At 37.5% G+C, this 21469-nt stretch overlaps 1 protein-coding gene across 1 annotated transcript in view; it reads left to right on the top strand.

The window, feature by feature from the left end:
- Nucleotides 1-20667, top strand: part of HORMAD2 (HORMA domain containing 2) — an 83541-nt gene extending 62874 nt beyond the window's left edge. Inside the window, exon 11 of the mRNA XM_045826884.1 lies at nt 20563-20667. Coding sequence (XP_045682840.1) covers nt 20563-20667 — 105 coding nt within the window. The remainder of the gene's footprint in view (nt 1-20562) is intronic.
- The last annotated feature ends 802 nt before the right edge of the window (nt 20668-21469 follow it).

Genomic DNA, 21469 nt, shown 5'->3' with positions numbered 1-21469 from the left:
TCCCCTCACTCTTCAGTCTCCAGCTTCTCTGACCTTTTGTTTCTGTTTCTAGAACAAGTCAAGCTTATTGACACCTCCCTTACACATGGACTGACAAGGATGGATTTCAAAGTAATCACTAGGGAGGTTTGAACAGAATAAATGTCTTCAGTTTCCACAATATTTGTCTGTAAAATATGTATTATATTAACAAGAAAAAATAGAAAATGTACAATCTTTTAAAAATTAATATTTTTACAAAAATTTATTTTAATTTTGAAACACTCTAACTTACAGAAAAGCTGCAAGTACAACACAAATGTTTTTTTCTGAACCATTTGCTACACCACTCCAGAATACTGCAGTATGCAGTTACTAGAAGCATGGATGTTCTCCTATATAATCACAATACAGCTGAGAAAACCAGGAAATTAATTTTGGTACATTACTATCATCTAACCCTCAGGCTCCATTCAAGTTTTTCCAATTGTTTCAATAATGTTCATTATAGCAAAAGGATCCAGGTTAGGTCACATGTTGCATTTGGTTGTTGTTATTTATTTATTTATTTATTTTTGCCTCCTTTAGTTTGGAACAGTTCCTCAGTCTTTCCTTGACTTTCATGACTTTGACATGTATTTATAGAATGGGCCAGTTATTTGTGGGGGGTGGGGGGGGACAGCAGTTATTTTGTAGAAGGTCCTTCAATTTGGGTTTGTCTGATGTTCCTTCATGATTAAATTCGGGGTGTGCATCTTTTTCAAGAATACCACAGAAACGGTGCCCAGTACTCATACTCTTGCTTCCTGTCAAGTGGTACATGGTTTTGATCTGTCCATCACTGATCATGTTTATTTTGGTCACTAACTTAAGTTGGCTTCTGCAAGGCTTCTCTACTATAAAGTTACTTTCTTCCCCTTTGTAATGAATAAGTAGTTCGAGGGGAAGTACTTTGAAACTATGTAAATTATCCTGTTCCTTCTTCAGCTTCCCATTTATACATTATTTTATTTGTATCAGTATAGACTCTGAGTGCCTATTTATCCATTACTATTATTTATTTATTTTGATGCTCTCACTGTCTCAGATATTGCCAATGGGAGCCCCTTCAAGCCCCTTCAAGTGTTTTTTTGACATGTCTCACTTTCTTATATTCTGGCACAACAGGCTGTTCCAGACTCATCTTGTACTTTCCCTGTCCCAGTTCTGTCAGCCATTTCTCCAAGGTCCCCTGTTTTTTTTAGTGGCTCCTTTTAGTCCCCTAGATGGGGACTCTTTCAATGGAGAGAGCTCAAGAATATATGTATGAGCTTAGCCCCATACACAGGCATGTATGTATGTATGTGTGTGTGTATATATATATATATATCACTCAAATGCAGGCAAACTCCCATCCTTGCCACCTTCCCCATTCACATATAGATATCTGTCTCACTCCTAGGGCTCTGGACCTCTTCCCCTCTGACACCCTACCATGTGTCAATACTTGGGAGGCCCTCCTCACTTCATTCAGCCTCTGACTCCTCTTGCCAGGCCTGTCCTCCACCTGGACACCTTTCACCCCCCTCAGGCTCTGACACCCTTCCATGTGGATGCCTATCTTGCTTTGCCACACCTAACACTGGCATTAGGACTGAGCTATTCATCAAGGGATGGGAAGAGGAAGAAGAACTAAGATCAATATTTTATTTAGCAAAGACTTTCTAGTTAGTGTAGGTTTGACTACAAATCAAGAAGGCAATAACATTTCTGTTCCCTTTCCCCTAAAAAAGCATATCAGTCAGTTTGAAATAGCATGGTAATCAGTGGACAAGAAACCAAATCATATCTGCGAGAACACCCAACCCAGGTCAATGTAGAAACAAAACATCCAGATTTAAAGAGATTCCTCACATTTTTTCTATCTGTTGTTAAAATACTTCGATATTTAGAACCACTACGAAGTGTCAATGATTATGATAAGTTTATGAATCTTACATTTTGAATATGGTAGTGTCTGATGCCTGAGACCCTTGGGTCACAAGTAATTTTATCTTTTAAAACTGAGAAATGCACATATTTTGTCACAATAACATTGCTGTCATTCAGTTATACCACAAGACTTTGCAAGGCAATGTCTACATTGAATTAACTGTCCTTGGAAACTTTAGAGCTAAAACCTCTGCAAGATTGCCCTTGATAGCCATCTCACAGATAGGAAGCACCATTGAGGAGTCAGGACATTGCCCTCAAAAAGACTGCAGCCCCTGGAGACTACAACTTTCCCAGGACAAAAATGCCCGAGTTTGCCTCTAGATCCTTTCAAGACACAAACTAACCATTCCAAGAAGTAGCTTTCTCATTCCTACTCCTCAAATTTTCTTTGTCTGAGAAAGGCAAATTTAGCCTTTCCTCTAAATCAAGATATGATATAACTGGACTTTTATTTAATTCTAAGCCAAAACATTCCCAAACTCCCACTGCATTCCTGGGAAGCCCAAAATGCTATTGAAGTGCTCTCTTAGCCGTGTTCCATTCCTTTCGAGAGTCAAGCACTCTCCATCTGCACCCTCTTGGAGACCATGAAAGGGAACGCAGCCTCCACGACTGCTCCGACCAGGTGGGTCAGATTAGCTTTACAGTCCACTTACGAGGAAGCTAACAAGTCTCCTCTGTGGATGTTTGATCACACTTTACGAAACTGCTGATGACCTCATGAGCCAAAGAAAGCAGGTCTCACATTGTGGACTAAGCCTAAATATTAATACTACTTTATATTTATGTAGTGTCTTTTTTCCAAGGAGCTCCAACCTCTTTACAGACATTATGTCATTAATCCTCAAAGCATTGCTGTTTGGTATATGGCAAATATTCTCCCCCTCCCTTTTTTTTTACTGTGATGGAAACTTGCAAGTCAGTGATGGAACCCAGCCCCCTAGTTCTCAGTCTTTGCACTATACCATTAAAAAAAAAAAGAACAGATGAATAATTTTTCAAGCTTATTCATTGCTTCTTGGGTGGGATTTGAGAGGATGTCTCAGTTTGTATGATTTCAATCTTTGGTATCCCTAAGTTCCATGCTCTTTTCCTTCTTCATTTTAAGTTAAGTATTTTCAAGCATATGTAGTCCACCTTCCACTGTTGCTTTTATAAGAACACTAAAAATTTGTAGCTGAAATTTGAAGTGAAAGACTTTGTTACTGAATATATAATCTCACTTATCACTTAGAGATCCCTTATACTTCTCATGCCTCAAGATAAGTTAGATTATTTTTTTAATCCCCATGTCAGCTCAGGGCACGTTTCATTTAGAGCAACCACATAATTAATTTGTGTTGAGTGATTAACACGTACCATATATTGTGCCAAAGAATTTCAAATGTGTAATATTCCATGAGAACCATTTAGATTAAGTCTCATGTGTGAAAACACTCTCTTAGAGTAGGGCAAGAAAAAAAAAGGCACTAATAGAAATATGGCCTCAGCTGCTATAATCCAAAAAAAAAAAAGCTCAATTAACTTTAATTCCCTTAGTGGAAATCCCCAGTGTAAATATTTCCACAAAAAGGGAAAATGTGGGTAAATTCTAAAAACCACCAGGAATTAGCTCAGTACCCCCCACCACACACACACACAAATCTTAAAAGATTGTTTCCTGCAGACTCAACAATTAATGCAAAGCAGAAAGAAGAACAAAACACAGCCGGATCTAATGATGACAAATATTTCATGATTTCACTTGGTTAGACATTTCCTAATCAGGAATATTAGAACGGGGAATTACAAACTACAGTAGCATAATTTTAAATACTCACAAAATCAATTTCACATCTCATTTTTAAATTCTTTTTTATGACCAACTGTCTTGCTGTTGTCCAAACCGGGGGATGTCTGTACATTGCTGAATTAGACAGTGGCAGTGAAAAGAGATACTGGGGGGAAAATCAGAAAAACTCTTCTAAAACAAAGAGAAACTTTCAACTTTTAATCAATAAATTCTGAAAGCCTCAGAGTAAAGCATGCCAGATGCCCTGCAACAATAATTCTAGTCTACTCTGCTCCCTGGCCCAGCCTGATGTGAAATAACCCTATATTTCTAAATAAATAGTGCTTAATTTGAAACTGAGCAGCCCTACCCCATCATGGAAAATCTTCATAGGCTGGAAAATATGTCCAGTATGTCATACTTTAGGTATATAATCTAGCCATGTTCTGTAACATAGCTACACTGCAGTTTATACTCAACAATCTTGGGTTTTCAAGAAAATATACTCATAACATTCTAAATGTTTGTTTTTTCTTGTCATAGGAAACATTAGCCAAAAGGAATACCCTGTATTCCAAGAAAAAAATTCAATGATGAGGAAATTTAGAAAGTGGTAGTCAAAAAACTGATGTTTGCCCTAGTAGGGTTGCCACCCATGGTTGTATTGATTGTGAACTGCTCAGTTCCAGGGACACCTAAAACATAGAAAATGTGAGTGGTGCCCCCTGGAGGTGAGCAATGCCTGGCAACCCTGATTTTAAGTAAGTAGGAAAGCTTTTGAAAATGCTCGTGTTTTTTTCTCTGATTCACAACTGAAGACCAGTTGTGACCTGCCGTAGGACTTTTATTATTCCTCATGTTTTTTTGTATGTGCAGAGTTCTTAGTTTTTCCTCCCCACATTCATTCCAAAAGACTCCCCTACTGACTGAGCTTTAGCACACTGGTCTGGCATTCTCCCAGCTCTAGGTTTTCATGAGTCAGGGAAAACGTGTCAGTTTGAGAAGAAGCTTGTCAGACGTGCTCAACCAGCCCTGGACTTATTTTTGAAGTCCCTCCCCCTATTCTCCTTCTTCCTCTACATTCCCACATTCCTGTGTTAAATGTTGGTTAGACTTGATTGTGTACACATCTGTGTTCCTTACTACCTTGCAACACTCTGCTGCCCATTCCGGCTGTGCCATCCTGTTATTCCCATCACCAGCACAACACTTAGCATGGTACCTTGAATCTCTGCTTCCCTGTCCCGCCCCTTCTCTTTTACCCTTCCACTCTTTGATTTCCTTTTATCTCCTTTAGTCCCAGGGGAAACATGTTGTCTCTAGACAGGGAAGACAACTGGAGGCAATGAGAAGAATGCCCACTTCCATAAAATATGTGATCAGGCGTGACCCTGCAGATCACAGTGTTATTTGGTCATAACCCTCCATCCCCTCATTTATTTTTACTGTGGCCAGGCCTGCTCCAGCTTTAGTAAAACAAATGGAAGAGAGTAATTTTGTGACTTTTATAGCAGTTTAAGTTTTTTAGTGGTACAGTTGATTAAAAATGCAAACAACATACAGTTTCTGGAAGGTTGATTTCTGGGGGCAATCAAGTGGCTCTGGGATGGCAGGGAAAGTCTCACTATACCTTTATTTTTCCTTTTGAATTTCATACTATGTGACTATATTAGTAATTGAAATAAAAAATGGAAGCAGACAGTTAAATAACTAGACATGAACTGAAGTGATGCCGCAGAAAATTCTGTTAATTGTAGAAAATGACTCAAATATATTAAAAATAAAAGATCAGAAAGGGAAGTATGATTATTTTCATCTTGTTTTAGAAACTGAAAATATTTCACTGTTTGCTGGAAAAATAAAATAAAAATTAAGTTTAAGTGTCAGCTCCTCATATTAAACTTACTTTCACTCTAAACACCCTATTTCTTTTTCGGGGTTTTTTCTTTTGGCTTTTTTTTTTCAAGTGAACTTAAGGCCAATTTCAAGTGAAAATCTGACTTCTTATTGAATGTATCTTTGCCACTTTGCCTCCACCTCGTGTGGAAGAACTGTTCAAGGGATGCCGGAGTTCCTACTGCCATCTGCTTTGCCCTCTTCTTCCTGCCAGTGAGAGCAGGCAGTTAGGGCCTGAGGTTTGGGTACCACACTGATAGAGCTCTTCCATCTCAAACAGTCTTCACACCAGAATGGTCTCTTCCTGTATATTTTATGGGCCATATCTCTCTAGTCACTTCTGTACATACCATGTTCCTTTCAACACCTGCTGAAGTACTTTATAGAGACTCAGATTCGAGCAAATGACCTACATAGCAAGTCAATGAGAAGCAGGGTATCACATCTCCAATTCTGTATCTATTATCTGTTTATCTCTTTTCTGAAGAATCAGCAAACCTATGTCTAGTATATCTAATAACACCATCATGTCATTGCCTGTAGGTTTCCTCCTACATGCCACAAACCAAGAAAAAAGGTTTTCATTTTTGTAATTACTTCAAGTATGTGCTTGAGTGTGATTTTTTAAACTAAATTTATTGGGATGACATTGGTTAATAAGATCATACAGGTTTCAAGTGTACAGTTCTATGATACTACATCTGTATATTGTACTGTGTGCCACCCACCTAAAGTCAAACCATCTTTTGTCACCATATATTAAGCCCCCTTCCATCCCCATCTCTCTGGCAGCCACCACATTGCTGTCTGTGTCTATGAGTATCAGTTTTATATCCCATATATGAGGGAAATTATATGGTTCTTAGCTTTTTCTGACTGACTTATTTCACTTAGCATGATATTCTCAAGAATATTATGCTCAACGTCCATCCACATTATTGCAAATGGCAATATTTCATCTTTTCTTATGGCTGAGTAGTATTTCATTGTGTGTATGTACCATATCTTCTTTATCCAGTCTTCTATTGAAGGACACATTGTTTGTCTCCATGTCTTGGCAACCATGAATAATGCTGCAGTGAACATAGGGGTGCATATATCTTTGTGAATACATGTTTTTGAGTTTATTGAGTAGATACCCAGGAGCAAGGTTTGCTGGGTGATATGCTAACTCTATTCTTAACTTTTTGAGAAAGCACCAGACTATTTTCCATAGTGGCTGTGCCAGTCTACATTCCCACAACAGTGAACGAGGGTTCCCTTTTCTCCACAACCTCTCTAACACATGTTATTATTACCTGTCTTCTTGATAATAGCCATCCTAACAGGTGTGAGGTGGTATTCATAATAGTTTTGATTTGCATCTTCCTAATAGCTAGTGAGGTTGAACATCTTTTCAAATATCTGTTTGTCTTTTGTATGTCTTCTTGGGAGAGGTGTCTGTTCAGGTCTTCTGTCCATTTTTCAACTGGATTGTTTGTTAGGTGTTAAGTGTGTTTTTATGTAATTTTTATGCCTACCTTTAGCTACCACAGAATTAATAGTTAATTACTCAGGCATTTGAAACTAGGAAAGTATCATTTTTCTATTGAAAAATATATAATAATATTTTTGAATATTTTATAGCCATGAAAGTTAAGCCAAATAAATTTTAAGTTTTTTTATGTTCTCTCATTACCTTTTCAGTTTACAAATAAAAATAGTTTCATAATAAAGCTTTTATCACATTGAAATAAATGAAAACAAAGAGATGAAGTAATAAGCATATTGAATATAAATATATCAAGTAACAAAAGACAGAATTTTAACAGAATTAATAAGCAAATTAATGTGGAATTTTATATTTTTTATTTTAACTTTAATTGTACAAGTTACATATAACTGCATTCTCATAGGTAATGTAAAAATTACCAGTAAGGATATTTCATATCTTTGTATTTAAAATACCCCCCACACACACACATGCACATAAGATGTGCTGTCCAATATTGGTAGCCACTGGCTAAATGTGGCTATTAAGAACCTGAAATGTAGCTAATTTGAGTTGAGATGTGCTGTAAGTATAAAATATACACTGGATTGTGCAGATATAGTAAAAAAATATATAAACTATCAATAATTTTATACTGATTGTTGAAATGATAATATTTTATATATTGAATTAAAATAAAATAATTATTAAAATTTAATTTTTTTTTTACTTTTTAAAACATATTTACAAGAGTATTTAAAATTATATATGTGGCCTGTAATTGTGTCTTGAATTCCATTTCTATTGGGCAATACTATATATATGTATTTATGCATATATATAATGTATATACATATATATGCATCTATATATGTGCATATATTTAATTTGCAGACATTTTTAAAGCATAAATGTGATAATGCTGTCTTTTTCTGAAACTTGCTTTTTTAATTTACATATATATCTTGGAGATTTTTCCTTGTCAGTATATTTATATTAACCTCATTCTTTTTAACTACTACATAGTATTCCTTAGTACTAAAGTACTCTGGTTTATTTCAATTTCTGGTATTAATGTAACATTTAAGTAACATACAAAATATAAACTTTATCATTTTAACTATTTTTAAGTGTACAGTTTAGTGGCACATTTACATCATTTTGCAGCCATTACCACATCCATCTCCAGAACTTTTTTCATTTTCCTAAACTGAAGCTCAATACTCATTAAACACCAAATCCCCATCTCTCTCCCTAGTCTCTGACAATCACCATTCTACAATACTTTCTGTGCCTATGACTTTGACTATTCCAGGTACCTCATATAAGTAAAGTCATACAATAGTTATGCTTTTGTGCTTGGCTTATTTCACTTACCATAACATCCTCAAGGTTTATCCATATTGTTGCATGTATCAGAATTTCCTTCCTCTTTAAGACTGTCTATTCTGTTGTATGTATACACCACATTTTGTTTGTCCACTCATCCATTGATGGACATTTGTGTTGCTTCCACCTTTTGACTATTGTGAATTATACTGCTGTTAACATAAGGTGTACAAATATCTGTTCAAATTCCCACTTTCAGTTCTTTTGGGTATATATCTAGAAGAGGAATTACTGGATCATAGGGTAATTCTATTTTTAATTTAATGACAAACTGCCATTCTGTTTTCCATAGCAGCCATACCATGTTACATTCCTACCAGCAATGCACAAGGGCTTCAGTTTCTTCACGTCATCCTCAATACTTCTTTTCTTTTTTTTTTAATAAAAATAATGCCATCCTAATAGGTGTAAGTAATACCTCATTATAGTTTTGATTTGTGTTTCTCTAATGATTACTGATGTTTAGAATCTTTTCATTTGCTTTTTGGCCATTTGTATACCTTCTTTGGAGAAATGCTATTCAAGTCCTTTGCTCAGCTTTTAATTAGGTTGGTTTTTGTTGTTGAATTTTAGAAATTATTTATTTATTATGGATATTAATTTCTTACTGGACAAATAATTTGCAAACATTTTCTCTTATCCCATAGGTTTTTCTACTCACTTTTGGTAGTGTCCTTTGATGCACAAAAGTTTTTAATTTTGATTAAGTCAAAGTTATCTGTTTTTTTTTCTGTTGCTTGTGTTTTTGGTGTCATATTTCAGAAGTCCTTGCCAAACCCAATGTCATAAAGCTTTCCCCTATCTTTTCTTCTATGAGTTTTGTAGTTTTAACTCTTATTTTTAGGACTTTGATCCATGCTGAGTTAATTTTCTTATGTGGTATGAGGGTCCAACTTCATTCTTTTGCATGTAGATATTCAGTTTCCTAACATCATTTGTTGAAAAGATTTTCCTTTCCTCATCAAATGTTTCTGACACCCTTGTTGAAGCCATTTGACCATATAAGTGAGGTTTTATTTCTGGACTATCTATTCTATCCCTTGGTCTTTATATCTGTCTTTATGGTAGTACCACATGTTTTGATTAGTATAGTTTGTAGTAAATCAGGAAGAAATCAGAAAAGGAGAAGCCTCCAATTTTGTTCTTTCTCAATATTGTTTTTAGAATTTCAGGGTCCCTTGAGATTCTATATGAACTTTAAAGTGTATTTTTCTATTTCTGCAAAAAAAAGAAAGTCATTAGAACTTTGGCAGGGATTGTATTGAATCTGTAGGTTGCTTTGGGTATAGTATTGACATTTTAATATTAAGTCTTTCAACTTAGAAACATGGGATGTCCTCCCATGGTTTTATCATTTTGTGTTTTGCTTAAGAAGGTCTTCTCAATGATGAAGTTATAAATAAAATTTCCTACACTTTTCTAATAAGTTTCTATATTTGTTTATTGCATTTGGCCCCTTAAACTAGCTGGGATTTTTTTTCCAGTGTGAGAACATTTTCCCCTAGTGTTGATACCACTTGAATTGTCTGCCTTTTCCCTGCTAATTTGAATGCCACTTTTATCATAAATTAAAAACCCATGGATACATAGGTTTGGTTTTAGATTGCTAGTCTATTTCACTGATCCATATGTCTATTTCCATATTATTGCTATCGTGCTTCAATTACTATAGCTTTATATTGTAATTTGTTATCTGAAAAAGCAACTCTTTTAGTAGTTTTAAGATTTTCCCATACATTTTCTCTTCTGAGTGACTATTAGAATCAGCTTTAAAGTTCCAACAGGCATATTACTGGAATTTTGATTGGGATTGTATTAACTTGATAAAATAATCTTAGGGAAATTGAATTTTTTATAATAGTAAGTCCTTGCATTTTGAGAAAAAAGCATTCTAGGTTCTGTATTTCTATTATCACTATGGTCCCTAGCAAACTTTATGTTTACTTGGATTATACATACCTAGGTTGCCTCTGTAAAGCAGTTCTGTCCAATTTAACTTTCTGTGCTGATGAAAATGCCCCACTTCTGTGATGTCTAATATGTGTTATGAATGCTTGAATTGACCACTCACATGCAGCTATTGAACACTTGAAATGTGACTAATGCAACTGAGGAAATGAATTTTTAATTTTATTTATTTTTAATTAACTTAAACTTAAATGGTCACATGTGGCTAATGGCTACCATAATAGACATTGCAGCTTTAGGATATATGGATAACTGTGTAATTGAACACTTTTGTAGGTGGCAAAGGTAGGCAGCAAAAGAATTATTGATACCTACCGTGTGAAAGACACTGCATTAGGCATTATCAGAGTCTGAAGACCATAATATTAAATACAAATGAATTCCTAAAGAACTTAAAACCATCCCTGGCTGGTGTAGCTCAGTGAATTGAGTGTGGCCCTCAAACCAAACCTAACTGTGAACCTAGTTTGATTACCAGTCAGGGTACATGCCTGGGTTGCGGGTCAGGTCCCCAGTGGGGGCCACGTGAGAAGCAACCACACATTGATGTTTCTCTCCCTCTCTTTCTCCCTCCCTTTCCCTCTTTCTAAAAACAAATAAATAAAATCAATAAAATCTTTAATAAAAAAGAACTTAAAACCAGTTCCAGGTAAAGGACAAATTGTTTGAAAATACTTATGCTGTCAGAAAAATACAATTACAAAAAGTATGCTGTGGGGATTTGCTAAAGAAAGCAAGCTCCTATGTGACTAAAATGAGCAAAAAAAGGCTTTGTAAATGAAATACTTTTAGACACTGACCTTGAAGGAATTATTCAAAATTAAAAATGAGTAAGTAATAGAAGATTTTTGTTTTCTGAAATGTGGAAGAAATAAAGAGGAAAAGGAATGAGGTGTTTTGGGGGATTGTAACTAATTAGTTTCCTAGGGTGCCTATAACAAATTACCACAAATTTGGTAGCTTAAAACATCAGAAATATATTTACTCATTAGAAGCCAGAAGTCCAGAATCAGTGTTTCTGAGCTGCACTTAAGGTGTAGACAGAGCCATACTCCCTCTGGAGGATCTAGGGAGGATTCTGTTATTTGCCTCTTCCAGCATCAGGTGGCTGCTGGCTTTCCTTGGCTTGTGGCCATATCACCCCAGTCTCTGCCTTGGTGGTCACATTGAAAAATGGTGCCCCATTCTTTAGCCTCCTGCAATAATCCAGTTTGGCTGGAGTATGGAATACCTGAGGCAGTAGAAATGATCACAGCCATCAGTCACTGAGTGGCTTGCATATGTACTATGTTGTGCCAGGTGCTGTATCTGTGCTATTCATTTACTCATTATAAGAACTCTGTGTAGGCATTAGGGGATGAGAGAGGAATCTAAGGTGACTATGTTTTTGACCTTTGATGACTGGGACATAGTGATTAACACAAATTGAAAAGTCATGAGGAAAAATTGGTTACAAAGGGAAAACAATGAGCTTGGCTTTGGCTGTGTTTATTTCGAGATCCCACTAGGTTATGCTCAAAAGGCATCAATCCCGGACAGAAGCCAATTAACCCTACATAGAGTTCTGATGGCCTCGCCTGCAATTTCCTACCTTTGTTTCCCCTCTGGGTTGAAGAAGCAAATTTTGAGGAACACTAAATTTGAAATCAGGAGGTCTGGGTTTAAGTCTTACACTTAGTAAATGTGTGAACTGGACAAGTAAGTCATTTCACTTCTCTGAGCTTCAGTTTCCACACCTGTAAAAAAGGGAATAAAAACCCCTCCCTGCCCTCACACTGTTATTATGAGGAATAAATGAGATAATATTTGTGATGTGCTTAGCACAGTATATGGTGTGTTGTAAGCATTCAAATGTTCATAAAAAGAAGAGCAAAAGTTTTAATATGTCAAACAAGTTTTTTTAAAAAAATTATAGTATTTTAGGTTTAATTTAAAAGGAGCCAATGTCAAACTTAAGTTCTAGTTTGAAAGTGATATATCTGAAAGCTCTCTGGATCCTAAACAACAGTTAACATTAATTTAAAAAGTCGATTACTGACTCCCTTTTCCATTGTCCATAATTTCACAACATGTGTCTTAAGCACCACCCAAGACCAGTTCCCTCCCTTTTCGAGCTGCTGACCTAAACTCTACTTCATAGAACTAGTTAAATCTATCAAATATGAATCATTCTGTTTTCTGCCCTTATGTTTAAAGATGTACCTATATTTATGTTCCCTTTTATCTCCTTCCTTCTAGACCTCAAGTAATATCACATCTCTTGTCTGAAGTGAATACATCTTTCTATATGTGCTCTTGATGCAGTTTCGTCCATCCTGAGCCCTAGGACATGTAGTCAATGCCCTGGTGGACATCTTCATTTGGATGTCTCACCTGCAATTCAAAATCTTAAGACAGAGTCATTATTTCTCACTCTACCCTCCCTAGCATGTTCTCATTACCTACCTCTTCAGCTTTCTTTGTTTCCCATCCTGGTCAATGGATTACCAGAAACATGGGTAATTTTTATCATTTCTTACTCTTTTCTTTCCTTTGCTATCCCTGTGCCCGTTCCAATCAATGATCAAGTCACGTTAGGGTTTAGGTTCAGGCATCCATTTTCTCTCTCCTCAGCCTGTCTGCCTTATTAGTCCTCTCTAACCTCACTGCTGCTCTGTTCTTGTTCAGAAAAGTTGTCTTCTGAAGTAGCCTCATTGCTTCTTGTCTCACTCCTCCCCAGTCCACTTTTCACAGTGCTGCCATAAAGACCCTTCAAAAACAAATATGTCCTTAGAACCCTTTGGTGGCACACCATTACAGTACAAAGTCCAAACTTCAGAGAATGACAATGTCTAACCCTGTGCCATCCCTGTTAGCCCTAGTGAACTATTCCCAATTCTCCTGAGGTATTCTGCCTTGTACCCCTGTACCTGTGCTCCTTTTGTCTGGGATGTTCTCTCTGCAACCTCAATCCCTAATACCCCTTGCCTAGTGAATGTCTGCTCCTCTTGCACTACCTAGTTCAAGCTTCATAAGCCCTTTGAAGCCTTGCTAGTCCTCCCCAGGGAGATCTGATAAGATCTCTCTGGAACCTTCGCTTTACCCTCTACATGACTCTATCATTTCATCTGTAACCAGCTTGTTTCCCCCACCAGGCCCTCTTGGAGGACATGAATGTGTCTTGACCCGCTTAGTGTCTGTAGTGCTCATTAGCACAATGTCTGACACAGAAAAGATGCTCAAAAACATTTGTTGAGTAAATGAATTAATTATAGATCTTTTAAAGCCATATGATGCCTTACAAAATATGGAGGAAGAATTGACATACCGTAATAACTTTTGATGATTAATGGAAATATGTGGTTATGACTCTAAGGAAAATATGTACTTACCTCTTAAATAATGATAGCCATGGTCCAGAACCCTGGTCACAAACTACAGAAAATCAAGAATGTAAATGAATGAGCAAACTTCATTAATCCTAGTGAAACACTTCCCAACATATCAGAGAGCTCACAGCTCCACTGGAGTTGGAGGAAGTGTTCTCTTCCTCCAAATAAAGGTTTGATTTCCTACTCCTCCTTTATCACATGTTAACATGAGATACATTTATGTTAATAACATTTATTTTATAATTGCTGTTGATTTGCCTTTCATTGTGCAAAAAAGGTAAATGTCAAGGGAAAGGGATCAAAACTACAATAACATCACTGCTATAGCAACTTACTTTATCCCTGTAAATACAGACCTCTCTGAACCATAAAACTTCTTGATCTGGTAACTTCCAAACCCAAAGATTCCATTCTTAACACTTGAATATAAATCTGTTCTGGGTAATGGACTGATTGTCTAAATTTGCCAGATTTGATGTGACAAATACTTTTGAAGTAAGCAAAATTTGTTGCACTTTCACCCCACGCACATAAACTACTCATTTATTTCCTGGTTGCCTGGGGCTGCCCCCACTCCCTGCCTTGGTTCCCCACACAGATCTACTTCTTAATGCAAAGTACGTACTATGCCCTGACTGCTCTTTCTACACCAAAACTTCTCTCTCCTTGTTTCCAAAGCCTGTGAAGCCCTGCTTTCAGTAGGCTGCCACTTGGAGACCATTTGATAAGTTAACTTATACTAACATCATACTGAATAATAAAACTCCAGGGGAATTTACATTTTTAACAGAAGTAGGTTAGATACACAATACCTCACCCTAAGAACCCATCTAATAAAGGGACATTTCTCACTGTCCCATATACCTTCCACATCGTTTCATGATTCAGTGTCTTTAAACATGCTGAACCTTCTGCCTAGAATGACCTCTCCCACCCCAGTCTCCCGTCATATCCAGTCTGGCGAACTCCTGCTTATTCTTCAAGACCCAAGTCAATGACCTTTTGGTAAGAAGCTTCTCTAAATTCCCCAGGCTGAGTTGGTCATTCCCTCTTGACTTTTATAAAACTTTGTATACTAGTTGTCTCAATTTCTTTTATTTATAGCACTTTGTATACTTGCTAACTCAGTTTTTAAGTATATTTTCTTCACTTTCTTCAGCTGACTTCAAGGTGACTTCTCCCACCACCAATCCATTGCACCCGGTAGTCTCCATGTGGCTAAATCAAATGGACATATTTTAGTCCTCATCTCCCTTGACCTCTTAGCAACACCTGGAGCTACTGATCACTACCATCACCCCTTTTATTTTCTCTGCTCCCTCTTCTCAAGACTCTCTCCCATTGGCTTTCTTTTTTCTCTATTTTTTAAGTTAAACTTACTGGGGTAACATTGTTTAATAAAATTATATAGGTTTCAGGTATTCATCTGTATATTGTATTGTGTGTTCACCACCTGAAATCAAGTCTCCTTTTAGTCCCTTGGCTTTCTTTATATGACAATTTGCTAGTCCTCCTTTATCTCTTTCTCAGTCTCCTTTGTTGGCTCATCTTCTACCTAATCTCTAAATGTTGGAGTTCCTTAGGCTATGTCTTGGCCTCTTTCCCTTCTCACGGTCTGATCTCTCAATAAGCAAGCTCTTCCACACCCATGGCATTAATTAGCCTTCATATCCTGATGACTCTCAAATTTACATCTCCAACCCAGACATCTCTCCTGAGCTCCGGACTTCCATATACAACTGCCTATTCAATATGTCCATTTGGGGTTTCACAGGTACTCCAGACTCAACAGGTTCGAAACAAAACTCCTCATTGTTTTCTACGTGAGAGAACTGTTGCCCATCTATGAAGTTAGCTGAACCAGAAACCGGAGTCATTATTGACATACCTACCTCTCCTTTACCATCGTATATAATCGGCCATTTTTCTGACTTTACCTTCTAAATATTTCTCACTGCTGACTTCCCTTCTTCTGCACTGCTATCCAAGTTATCACCTGCCTACTACTACAGTGGCATGACTCATCACCCTGTATCCACTTCGTGCCTCCAGTACCTTTCTACGCTCCTGGCAGAGTGCTCTTTGAAGATTCATTCACTCACTGAAAAATATTTATTGAGTCCCTACTATGTACAATTTGTGACCAAGACCCTGATCTCCTGGAACTCTATTTAAGAGCACATGATTAAGGGCACCTCACTTAATTGTCATGGAGGTAAGGAAAATTTCTTTCAGGAAATATATTTTCATCTTTAAGGAAATATATTTCAGACATGAAGAATGACTAGTAATTAATTAGGCAAACAGAGGGCAGATGGAGGGGGAAGAACATTTTAGGCATAAGGAGCATCATGTGCAAAGGTCCGGAATCAGGAAGAAGCAGGATATGAGAAAAAAGAAAGCAGACAGTGAGAAGCAGTGAGGGAGAGATGAGGCTGGTACTGCTGGGCCCAGCCAGGCCCTGTGTAGTAGTGACTCCAACTGGTAGTTATTTAGAGGGCCTCGGAGCCCCCTCAACTGACCTGCTGCCGTAGATGAGCGGGTGAGCATTTTCCTTTTTTTCCTAAAAATTTTGTGAGCATTTTTCTGAGGTGAGAGTGCATAGCTTTCATCAGGGTCTTATAACCAATCTGTGACCCCCTCTCCTTCTCTAGAAATGTAAAGAACCTCTGATGGTATATGAAAATCCAAGGTATGGACTTTGGGCTTTGTCCTAAAAGCAGTGAGATACCATTGGAAATTATTAAGCCAAAAATGGCCGGATTATAAAATCTACAGGACAGGGATTTTTTTTGTCACTGATATGCCTCAAGTACCTAAAGCAGTACCATGCACAGAGCTGACACTCAGTAAATAATTGCTGAATGAATGAATGTCTATGGTGGCTATTGAATGAACATCTATTATTTTGTATTGCATTATATTATAATCATGTGCTTTATACTTCTCCCTTACAAGATTTAATTCTTGACAACAACTGTGTCCTATTCATTTTTATATTACTAGAGTTATGGTACTAGTGCCCAGCACGATGGTTGGCTTAAAATCAATTTCAAAATGCATTCATTCATTCAGCTAGTACTTTAAAAGCACCTACAAGATGCCAGGAACCTGGGAATAAAAAGATGATTAATATAGTGTCTGGATGAGAAGACTGGTAAGTGGACCTGATAATACTACTTAATACTGAGTAATACTGAGTAATACTGAGTAAATGCTACAGAAAGGGTAAGAATAGAACACAGCCCTAGAGGTGTAAGGGAAGGCCAGTAGGCAGGAGAAATTCAAGGGCTGACTCTGGGCCTGGTGATAAAGTGGGGAACAGAGCATGGGAGTGGGCATGAAGGGAGGAGAGGAGAGAGAGCAGGGCCCATTTGGAGACTTGCAAATGGCTAAGTCAGTCTAAGACAGGGTGAAGCTACAGCGATGGGCCAGGGCCATAGGGAGTCTGGACTTTATCCTGAAGACAATGGGAAGTCATTCATGTGTGGTTAATGAATCAGAAGAATGATGTGATCACATTTAATACAGGACTGCTTATGCTCCAGGGTAGAGAATGGATTGGAGAAGCTGTAATAGTAGGCATTCCAGGCCCAGTAATTGGGAGAGATCATGCTGGAGTGGGCTAATGGAGAAGCAGGGCAATAGAGAAAAATGGATGGACTTGAGAGATATTAAGGAGATAGAATCAGTAGGAACTATGACTAGTTAGATGTTGGGGTGAGAATGATGGAGCAGCCATGGATGACTCCAGGTTTTTAATTTGGACACCTCTGAGGGAATCATAGAGTAAGAACAAAGATTGGCAGTGGGCTTAGAGAGACAGATGATCAAATTCAATTTTGACACATTGTATTTGAGTTTTCTTTGGAACATCCATGTGGAGATTTTTATTTATTTATTTTTAGAGAGAGGGGAAGGGAGGGAGAAAGAAAGGGAGAGAAACACCGATGTGTGGTTGCCTCTTACACACTCCCAACTGGGGCCCTGACCCGCAACCCAGGCATGTGCCCTGACTGAGAATCAAACCAACGACCCCTTGGTTCACAGGCCGGCACTCAGTCCACTGAGCCACACCAGCCAGGACATGTGGAAACTTTTAGTACGCAGTTGATTACCCACATGGACCTGGAATTCAAAAGGAAGGTCTAGGTTTAATACATACATATGGTGATCTTTCCATCGTTAGCTGTGGACAACCAGTAGTTTTGTGTGTTGGCTGCCCTTCACTATGCTCTGTCAGTCTACAAGAGGAAAAGCAAGGCTGATAGAAGGAAGTTTCCTCAGAAGGAAGCAGCACTAAAAGCACCTGAATCAAGATGAATGGGAACCATCCCAATAAACACATTTGGATTAAAAAAAAAAGTGTCCCTGGCCGGTGTGGCTCAGTGGATTGAGCTCCAGCCTGCAAACCAAAAGGTCATTGGTTCAATTCCTGGTCAGGGCACATGCCTGGGTTGCAGGCCAGGTCCCCAGTAGGGGGTACACGAGAGGCAACACACATTGATGTTTCTCTCCCTCTCTCTCCCCCTACCCCTCTGTCTAAAAATAAATAAAATCTTTAAAAAAAAAGTGGTGGTCTTTATACATGGGAACTGATTCCTAGGAGTCACACTGAGAGAGTGTAGAAAGGAGAAAAGACAGGCAAAGACAGTAACAAGCACTCAAATACCAAACTTTTTTTTTAGTAAATGAATAAAGAAATAAAGAAAAGTAAACTCATTTAAAAGAGTACTGTTCAAATACTACTACCAAGTCAGCTAACTATCCTATTTGTGCTTAAGGCAAAACTGCTCTTTGGCTTCCCAAATGGAGAATATGATAGTTAGCAAACCAAAAATGGAAAGTAGGGAAATATCATATAGCAGAAACGTATCTCTAGGGCTTTTTCCAGACATATATGTACATACTGTATTCCTGAGGCTCTATTGGTAAGTGGATCATGGTAGCCTCTTGTTAGTCTGTACACAAGAAACACTTCAAAAGCTATCTGTTTGAAGCATAATATGATATGCACTAGAAATCATTTGACAACTGTCGATGTTGCTCGAATCACCCAGATAATCTGTCTAGCCTGCCTGATCGCTGCCTCATTGGCTTTGGCATCAAATATGCAAACTGAGTCCATTGGAATGCACCTGAAAAATGTTTCTTCATATGGATGTTTGTTGGTTTATATAGTTCATATAGATTATTCGTCCATGTTAGGAAGTATCTCCTGATGGATCAAATACTTGCTTTTGAACCCACTAGTTTTCTATAAATCATTGAGAGTTCAAAGGCCTCACTGGTGTCCTTGAGATTGTATACATTATTTAAAATGTTGCCATTAACTCACTTCAATAAAATTATAGTTCTGAAACTTGTAATAAAACTCTGGTTTACTTTTGAGCAAAGAAGAAGAAGAGAACAAAACTACCAAACCATCAGGTCAGCTGGCCATTTGAGGACTTGTATATCCATTTTCGTCTCTTCCCAGTGTGCTCACTTGATAGAAGTGAGGATAATTTAATGAGAAGCATGCCCAAGCAATATTTCTAAAAAAGCAAATCTTACCAAGTAGTTTTTCCTACAGCCACATTAACAAATAGATAAAGAAATTGGTTTTTGTGCCTTGGGTTTTAATGTTGTTATTTCCCTTTCTTTAGAGCAGACCGTTTAAACTTTTACATATCTAAGCAAACCAGTTATTTAGTGAGCAGCTCTATTTGTTTCCTCAGAGTTCTATTGTTTTATCTAGTCAATGTCTTAGTTTAAGCCAAAGGGAATTTGTGGTTTCTGAGATCAGAATTTCAACTGCTTTCTAAAACTAAAAGAAAAGTTAGTGATTAAATTAACCATTTGTAAACCCAATCTTTGATTCTAAATGGCACTTAAATGTTTTACTGACATTCCCACTATTTTGTAGTTATAACATGTCAAAAATAATAATAACCTATATCTGTAACAAAAGGAAAAAGGATAATGTTGGAACCTCTACTAGATATTCTGACAAGTCTTGCTTTAAAATATTTCTCTTATTTTATTTTTCTACCAAAGAAAGAACAGGGGACATGGAAAAACCTTCCTTCCCATCTAGTGGCTAGAAAATATAAAAATATCCTCTATGTGTTTTCTGGAATTCTAGGCATTAGATTATTTGACAGATTATAATACATTTAGTTGTTCATTCAGTTAAGCAAAAATGAGTTTTAGAATCTTCACCAAAGCTGAGCTCAGTGGAGTAGATAATTATATACCTATGATGACTCATTAATCAGCTTCCCTTTAATCAATAACATATACTTCTCTTCAAGAAGGAAAAACAGCCATGGTCCTTCCCAATTCATTAGTCTGAACCTACATGGAAAAGATAAGGCTGTATGCTTCTGTTAACTGAAGTTTGGTCTTAAATTATATTTACCTCTAAAGCAATTCAGTGCCCTAAAACTCTCGGGACCCTCAATTGTTCCTTGTTGGCCCCACATCTTGACAACTGTTCCCTCAAGATTTCTATGTGCTGAATTCACTATGTGCTGAATTCAGAGCCAAGAAACTGTCCCTGAAACTGGCTGCCTCCAGGGGCCTCAGCTCTTGAATACCAGACTAATACTGGCAGCAGGGCCAAACCAGCCCATAGGAAAGCAGGTTTGGATCCGTTATGCAGCCAAAAGGATTAATACTTGGTCTACCTGACTTGTATGTGCCTTGTGCAAACATCAGAATCTTTGCTGAATTGTGCCTCTCTCTGGTGATTCTCACAGATTCAAAGAACGAATGTTGTATACAGTCAGCAAAGTTCTGAGAGCTCCAGGAAGAAAAGGAAGGTCAGCGAACCAGCTAAAGTCTTCATCCCTGACAGAAAATGAAAGTTAGATGCCTTTGCTACATTCATTCCAAAATAACTTTGTTTTGCATCAAACTGCATGATGTGTCTTAGTAGGAAAGCAGGTTCCTATCCCAAAACCTTTTACTGAATTTGTTGCTCAACTTATTTTGTCAGTTTACTAAGTGGTAAATTACTGGCTAGTACACGTGTTCACTTTGCCACAAGGTAACATGGTCATCAGTGCTGCCTTGGGATAGCATTACCTCAAGACTGATTTAGAGATGAGACACCCTTCGTATTTATAAATGAACCCCGGCAGCTATTTTGAAAAGAAATAAGCTGTTCTCAAAGGAAAGAAGGTTTTCTTTGCATAATTAAACTCCTCAGGTATTTAGACTTCTGTGAAATGTTTTAACTTGCTGTAACCTGTGTATCAGAATCCCTCTATAGCTTTATTAGAATTCCCACAGAATTGCACAGGGTGCATGTGGTGGTGCTTATGCAAGTGTGATTTCTGTGCTAACTTCAGCCATGAGGTTGATCAGCTAAGTGTTGAACCAAAATGTACCCTCCCTGTAAAGTTCTTCGACTCTGGCCCTGCGCCCTGATCTGTTGGCCAACCTGAGACTGGGAAAGAGGCTGCAATGCAGGAGGCTGAATCCCTTTGTAAGGCCCATGTGGAATGCTTCCCGACTGGTCTTTTGCTTACACATTAGTCTGTAACTTGCAGATGATGTTACTGGTTCCCTCCTTGTTCTGGAAGAATTTTGGTAGACTTAATGAATTCTAAATGACTTAAAGTGTTATTTTTATTATTTATATAACATGGGATTTAATAATTT

The sequence above is a fragment of the Phyllostomus hastatus genome, unplaced genomic scaffold (assembly GCF_019186645.2).
Source record: "Phyllostomus hastatus isolate PE091 unplaced genomic scaffold, TTU_PhHast_1.1 phas_scaffold_760, whole genome shotgun sequence".
Taxonomy (NCBI): Eukaryota; Metazoa; Chordata; class Mammalia; order Chiroptera; family Phyllostomidae; genus Phyllostomus; species Phyllostomus hastatus.
Note: the sequence above shows the minus strand (reverse complement) of the source record. Positions and strands in the feature narration are given on the sequence as shown.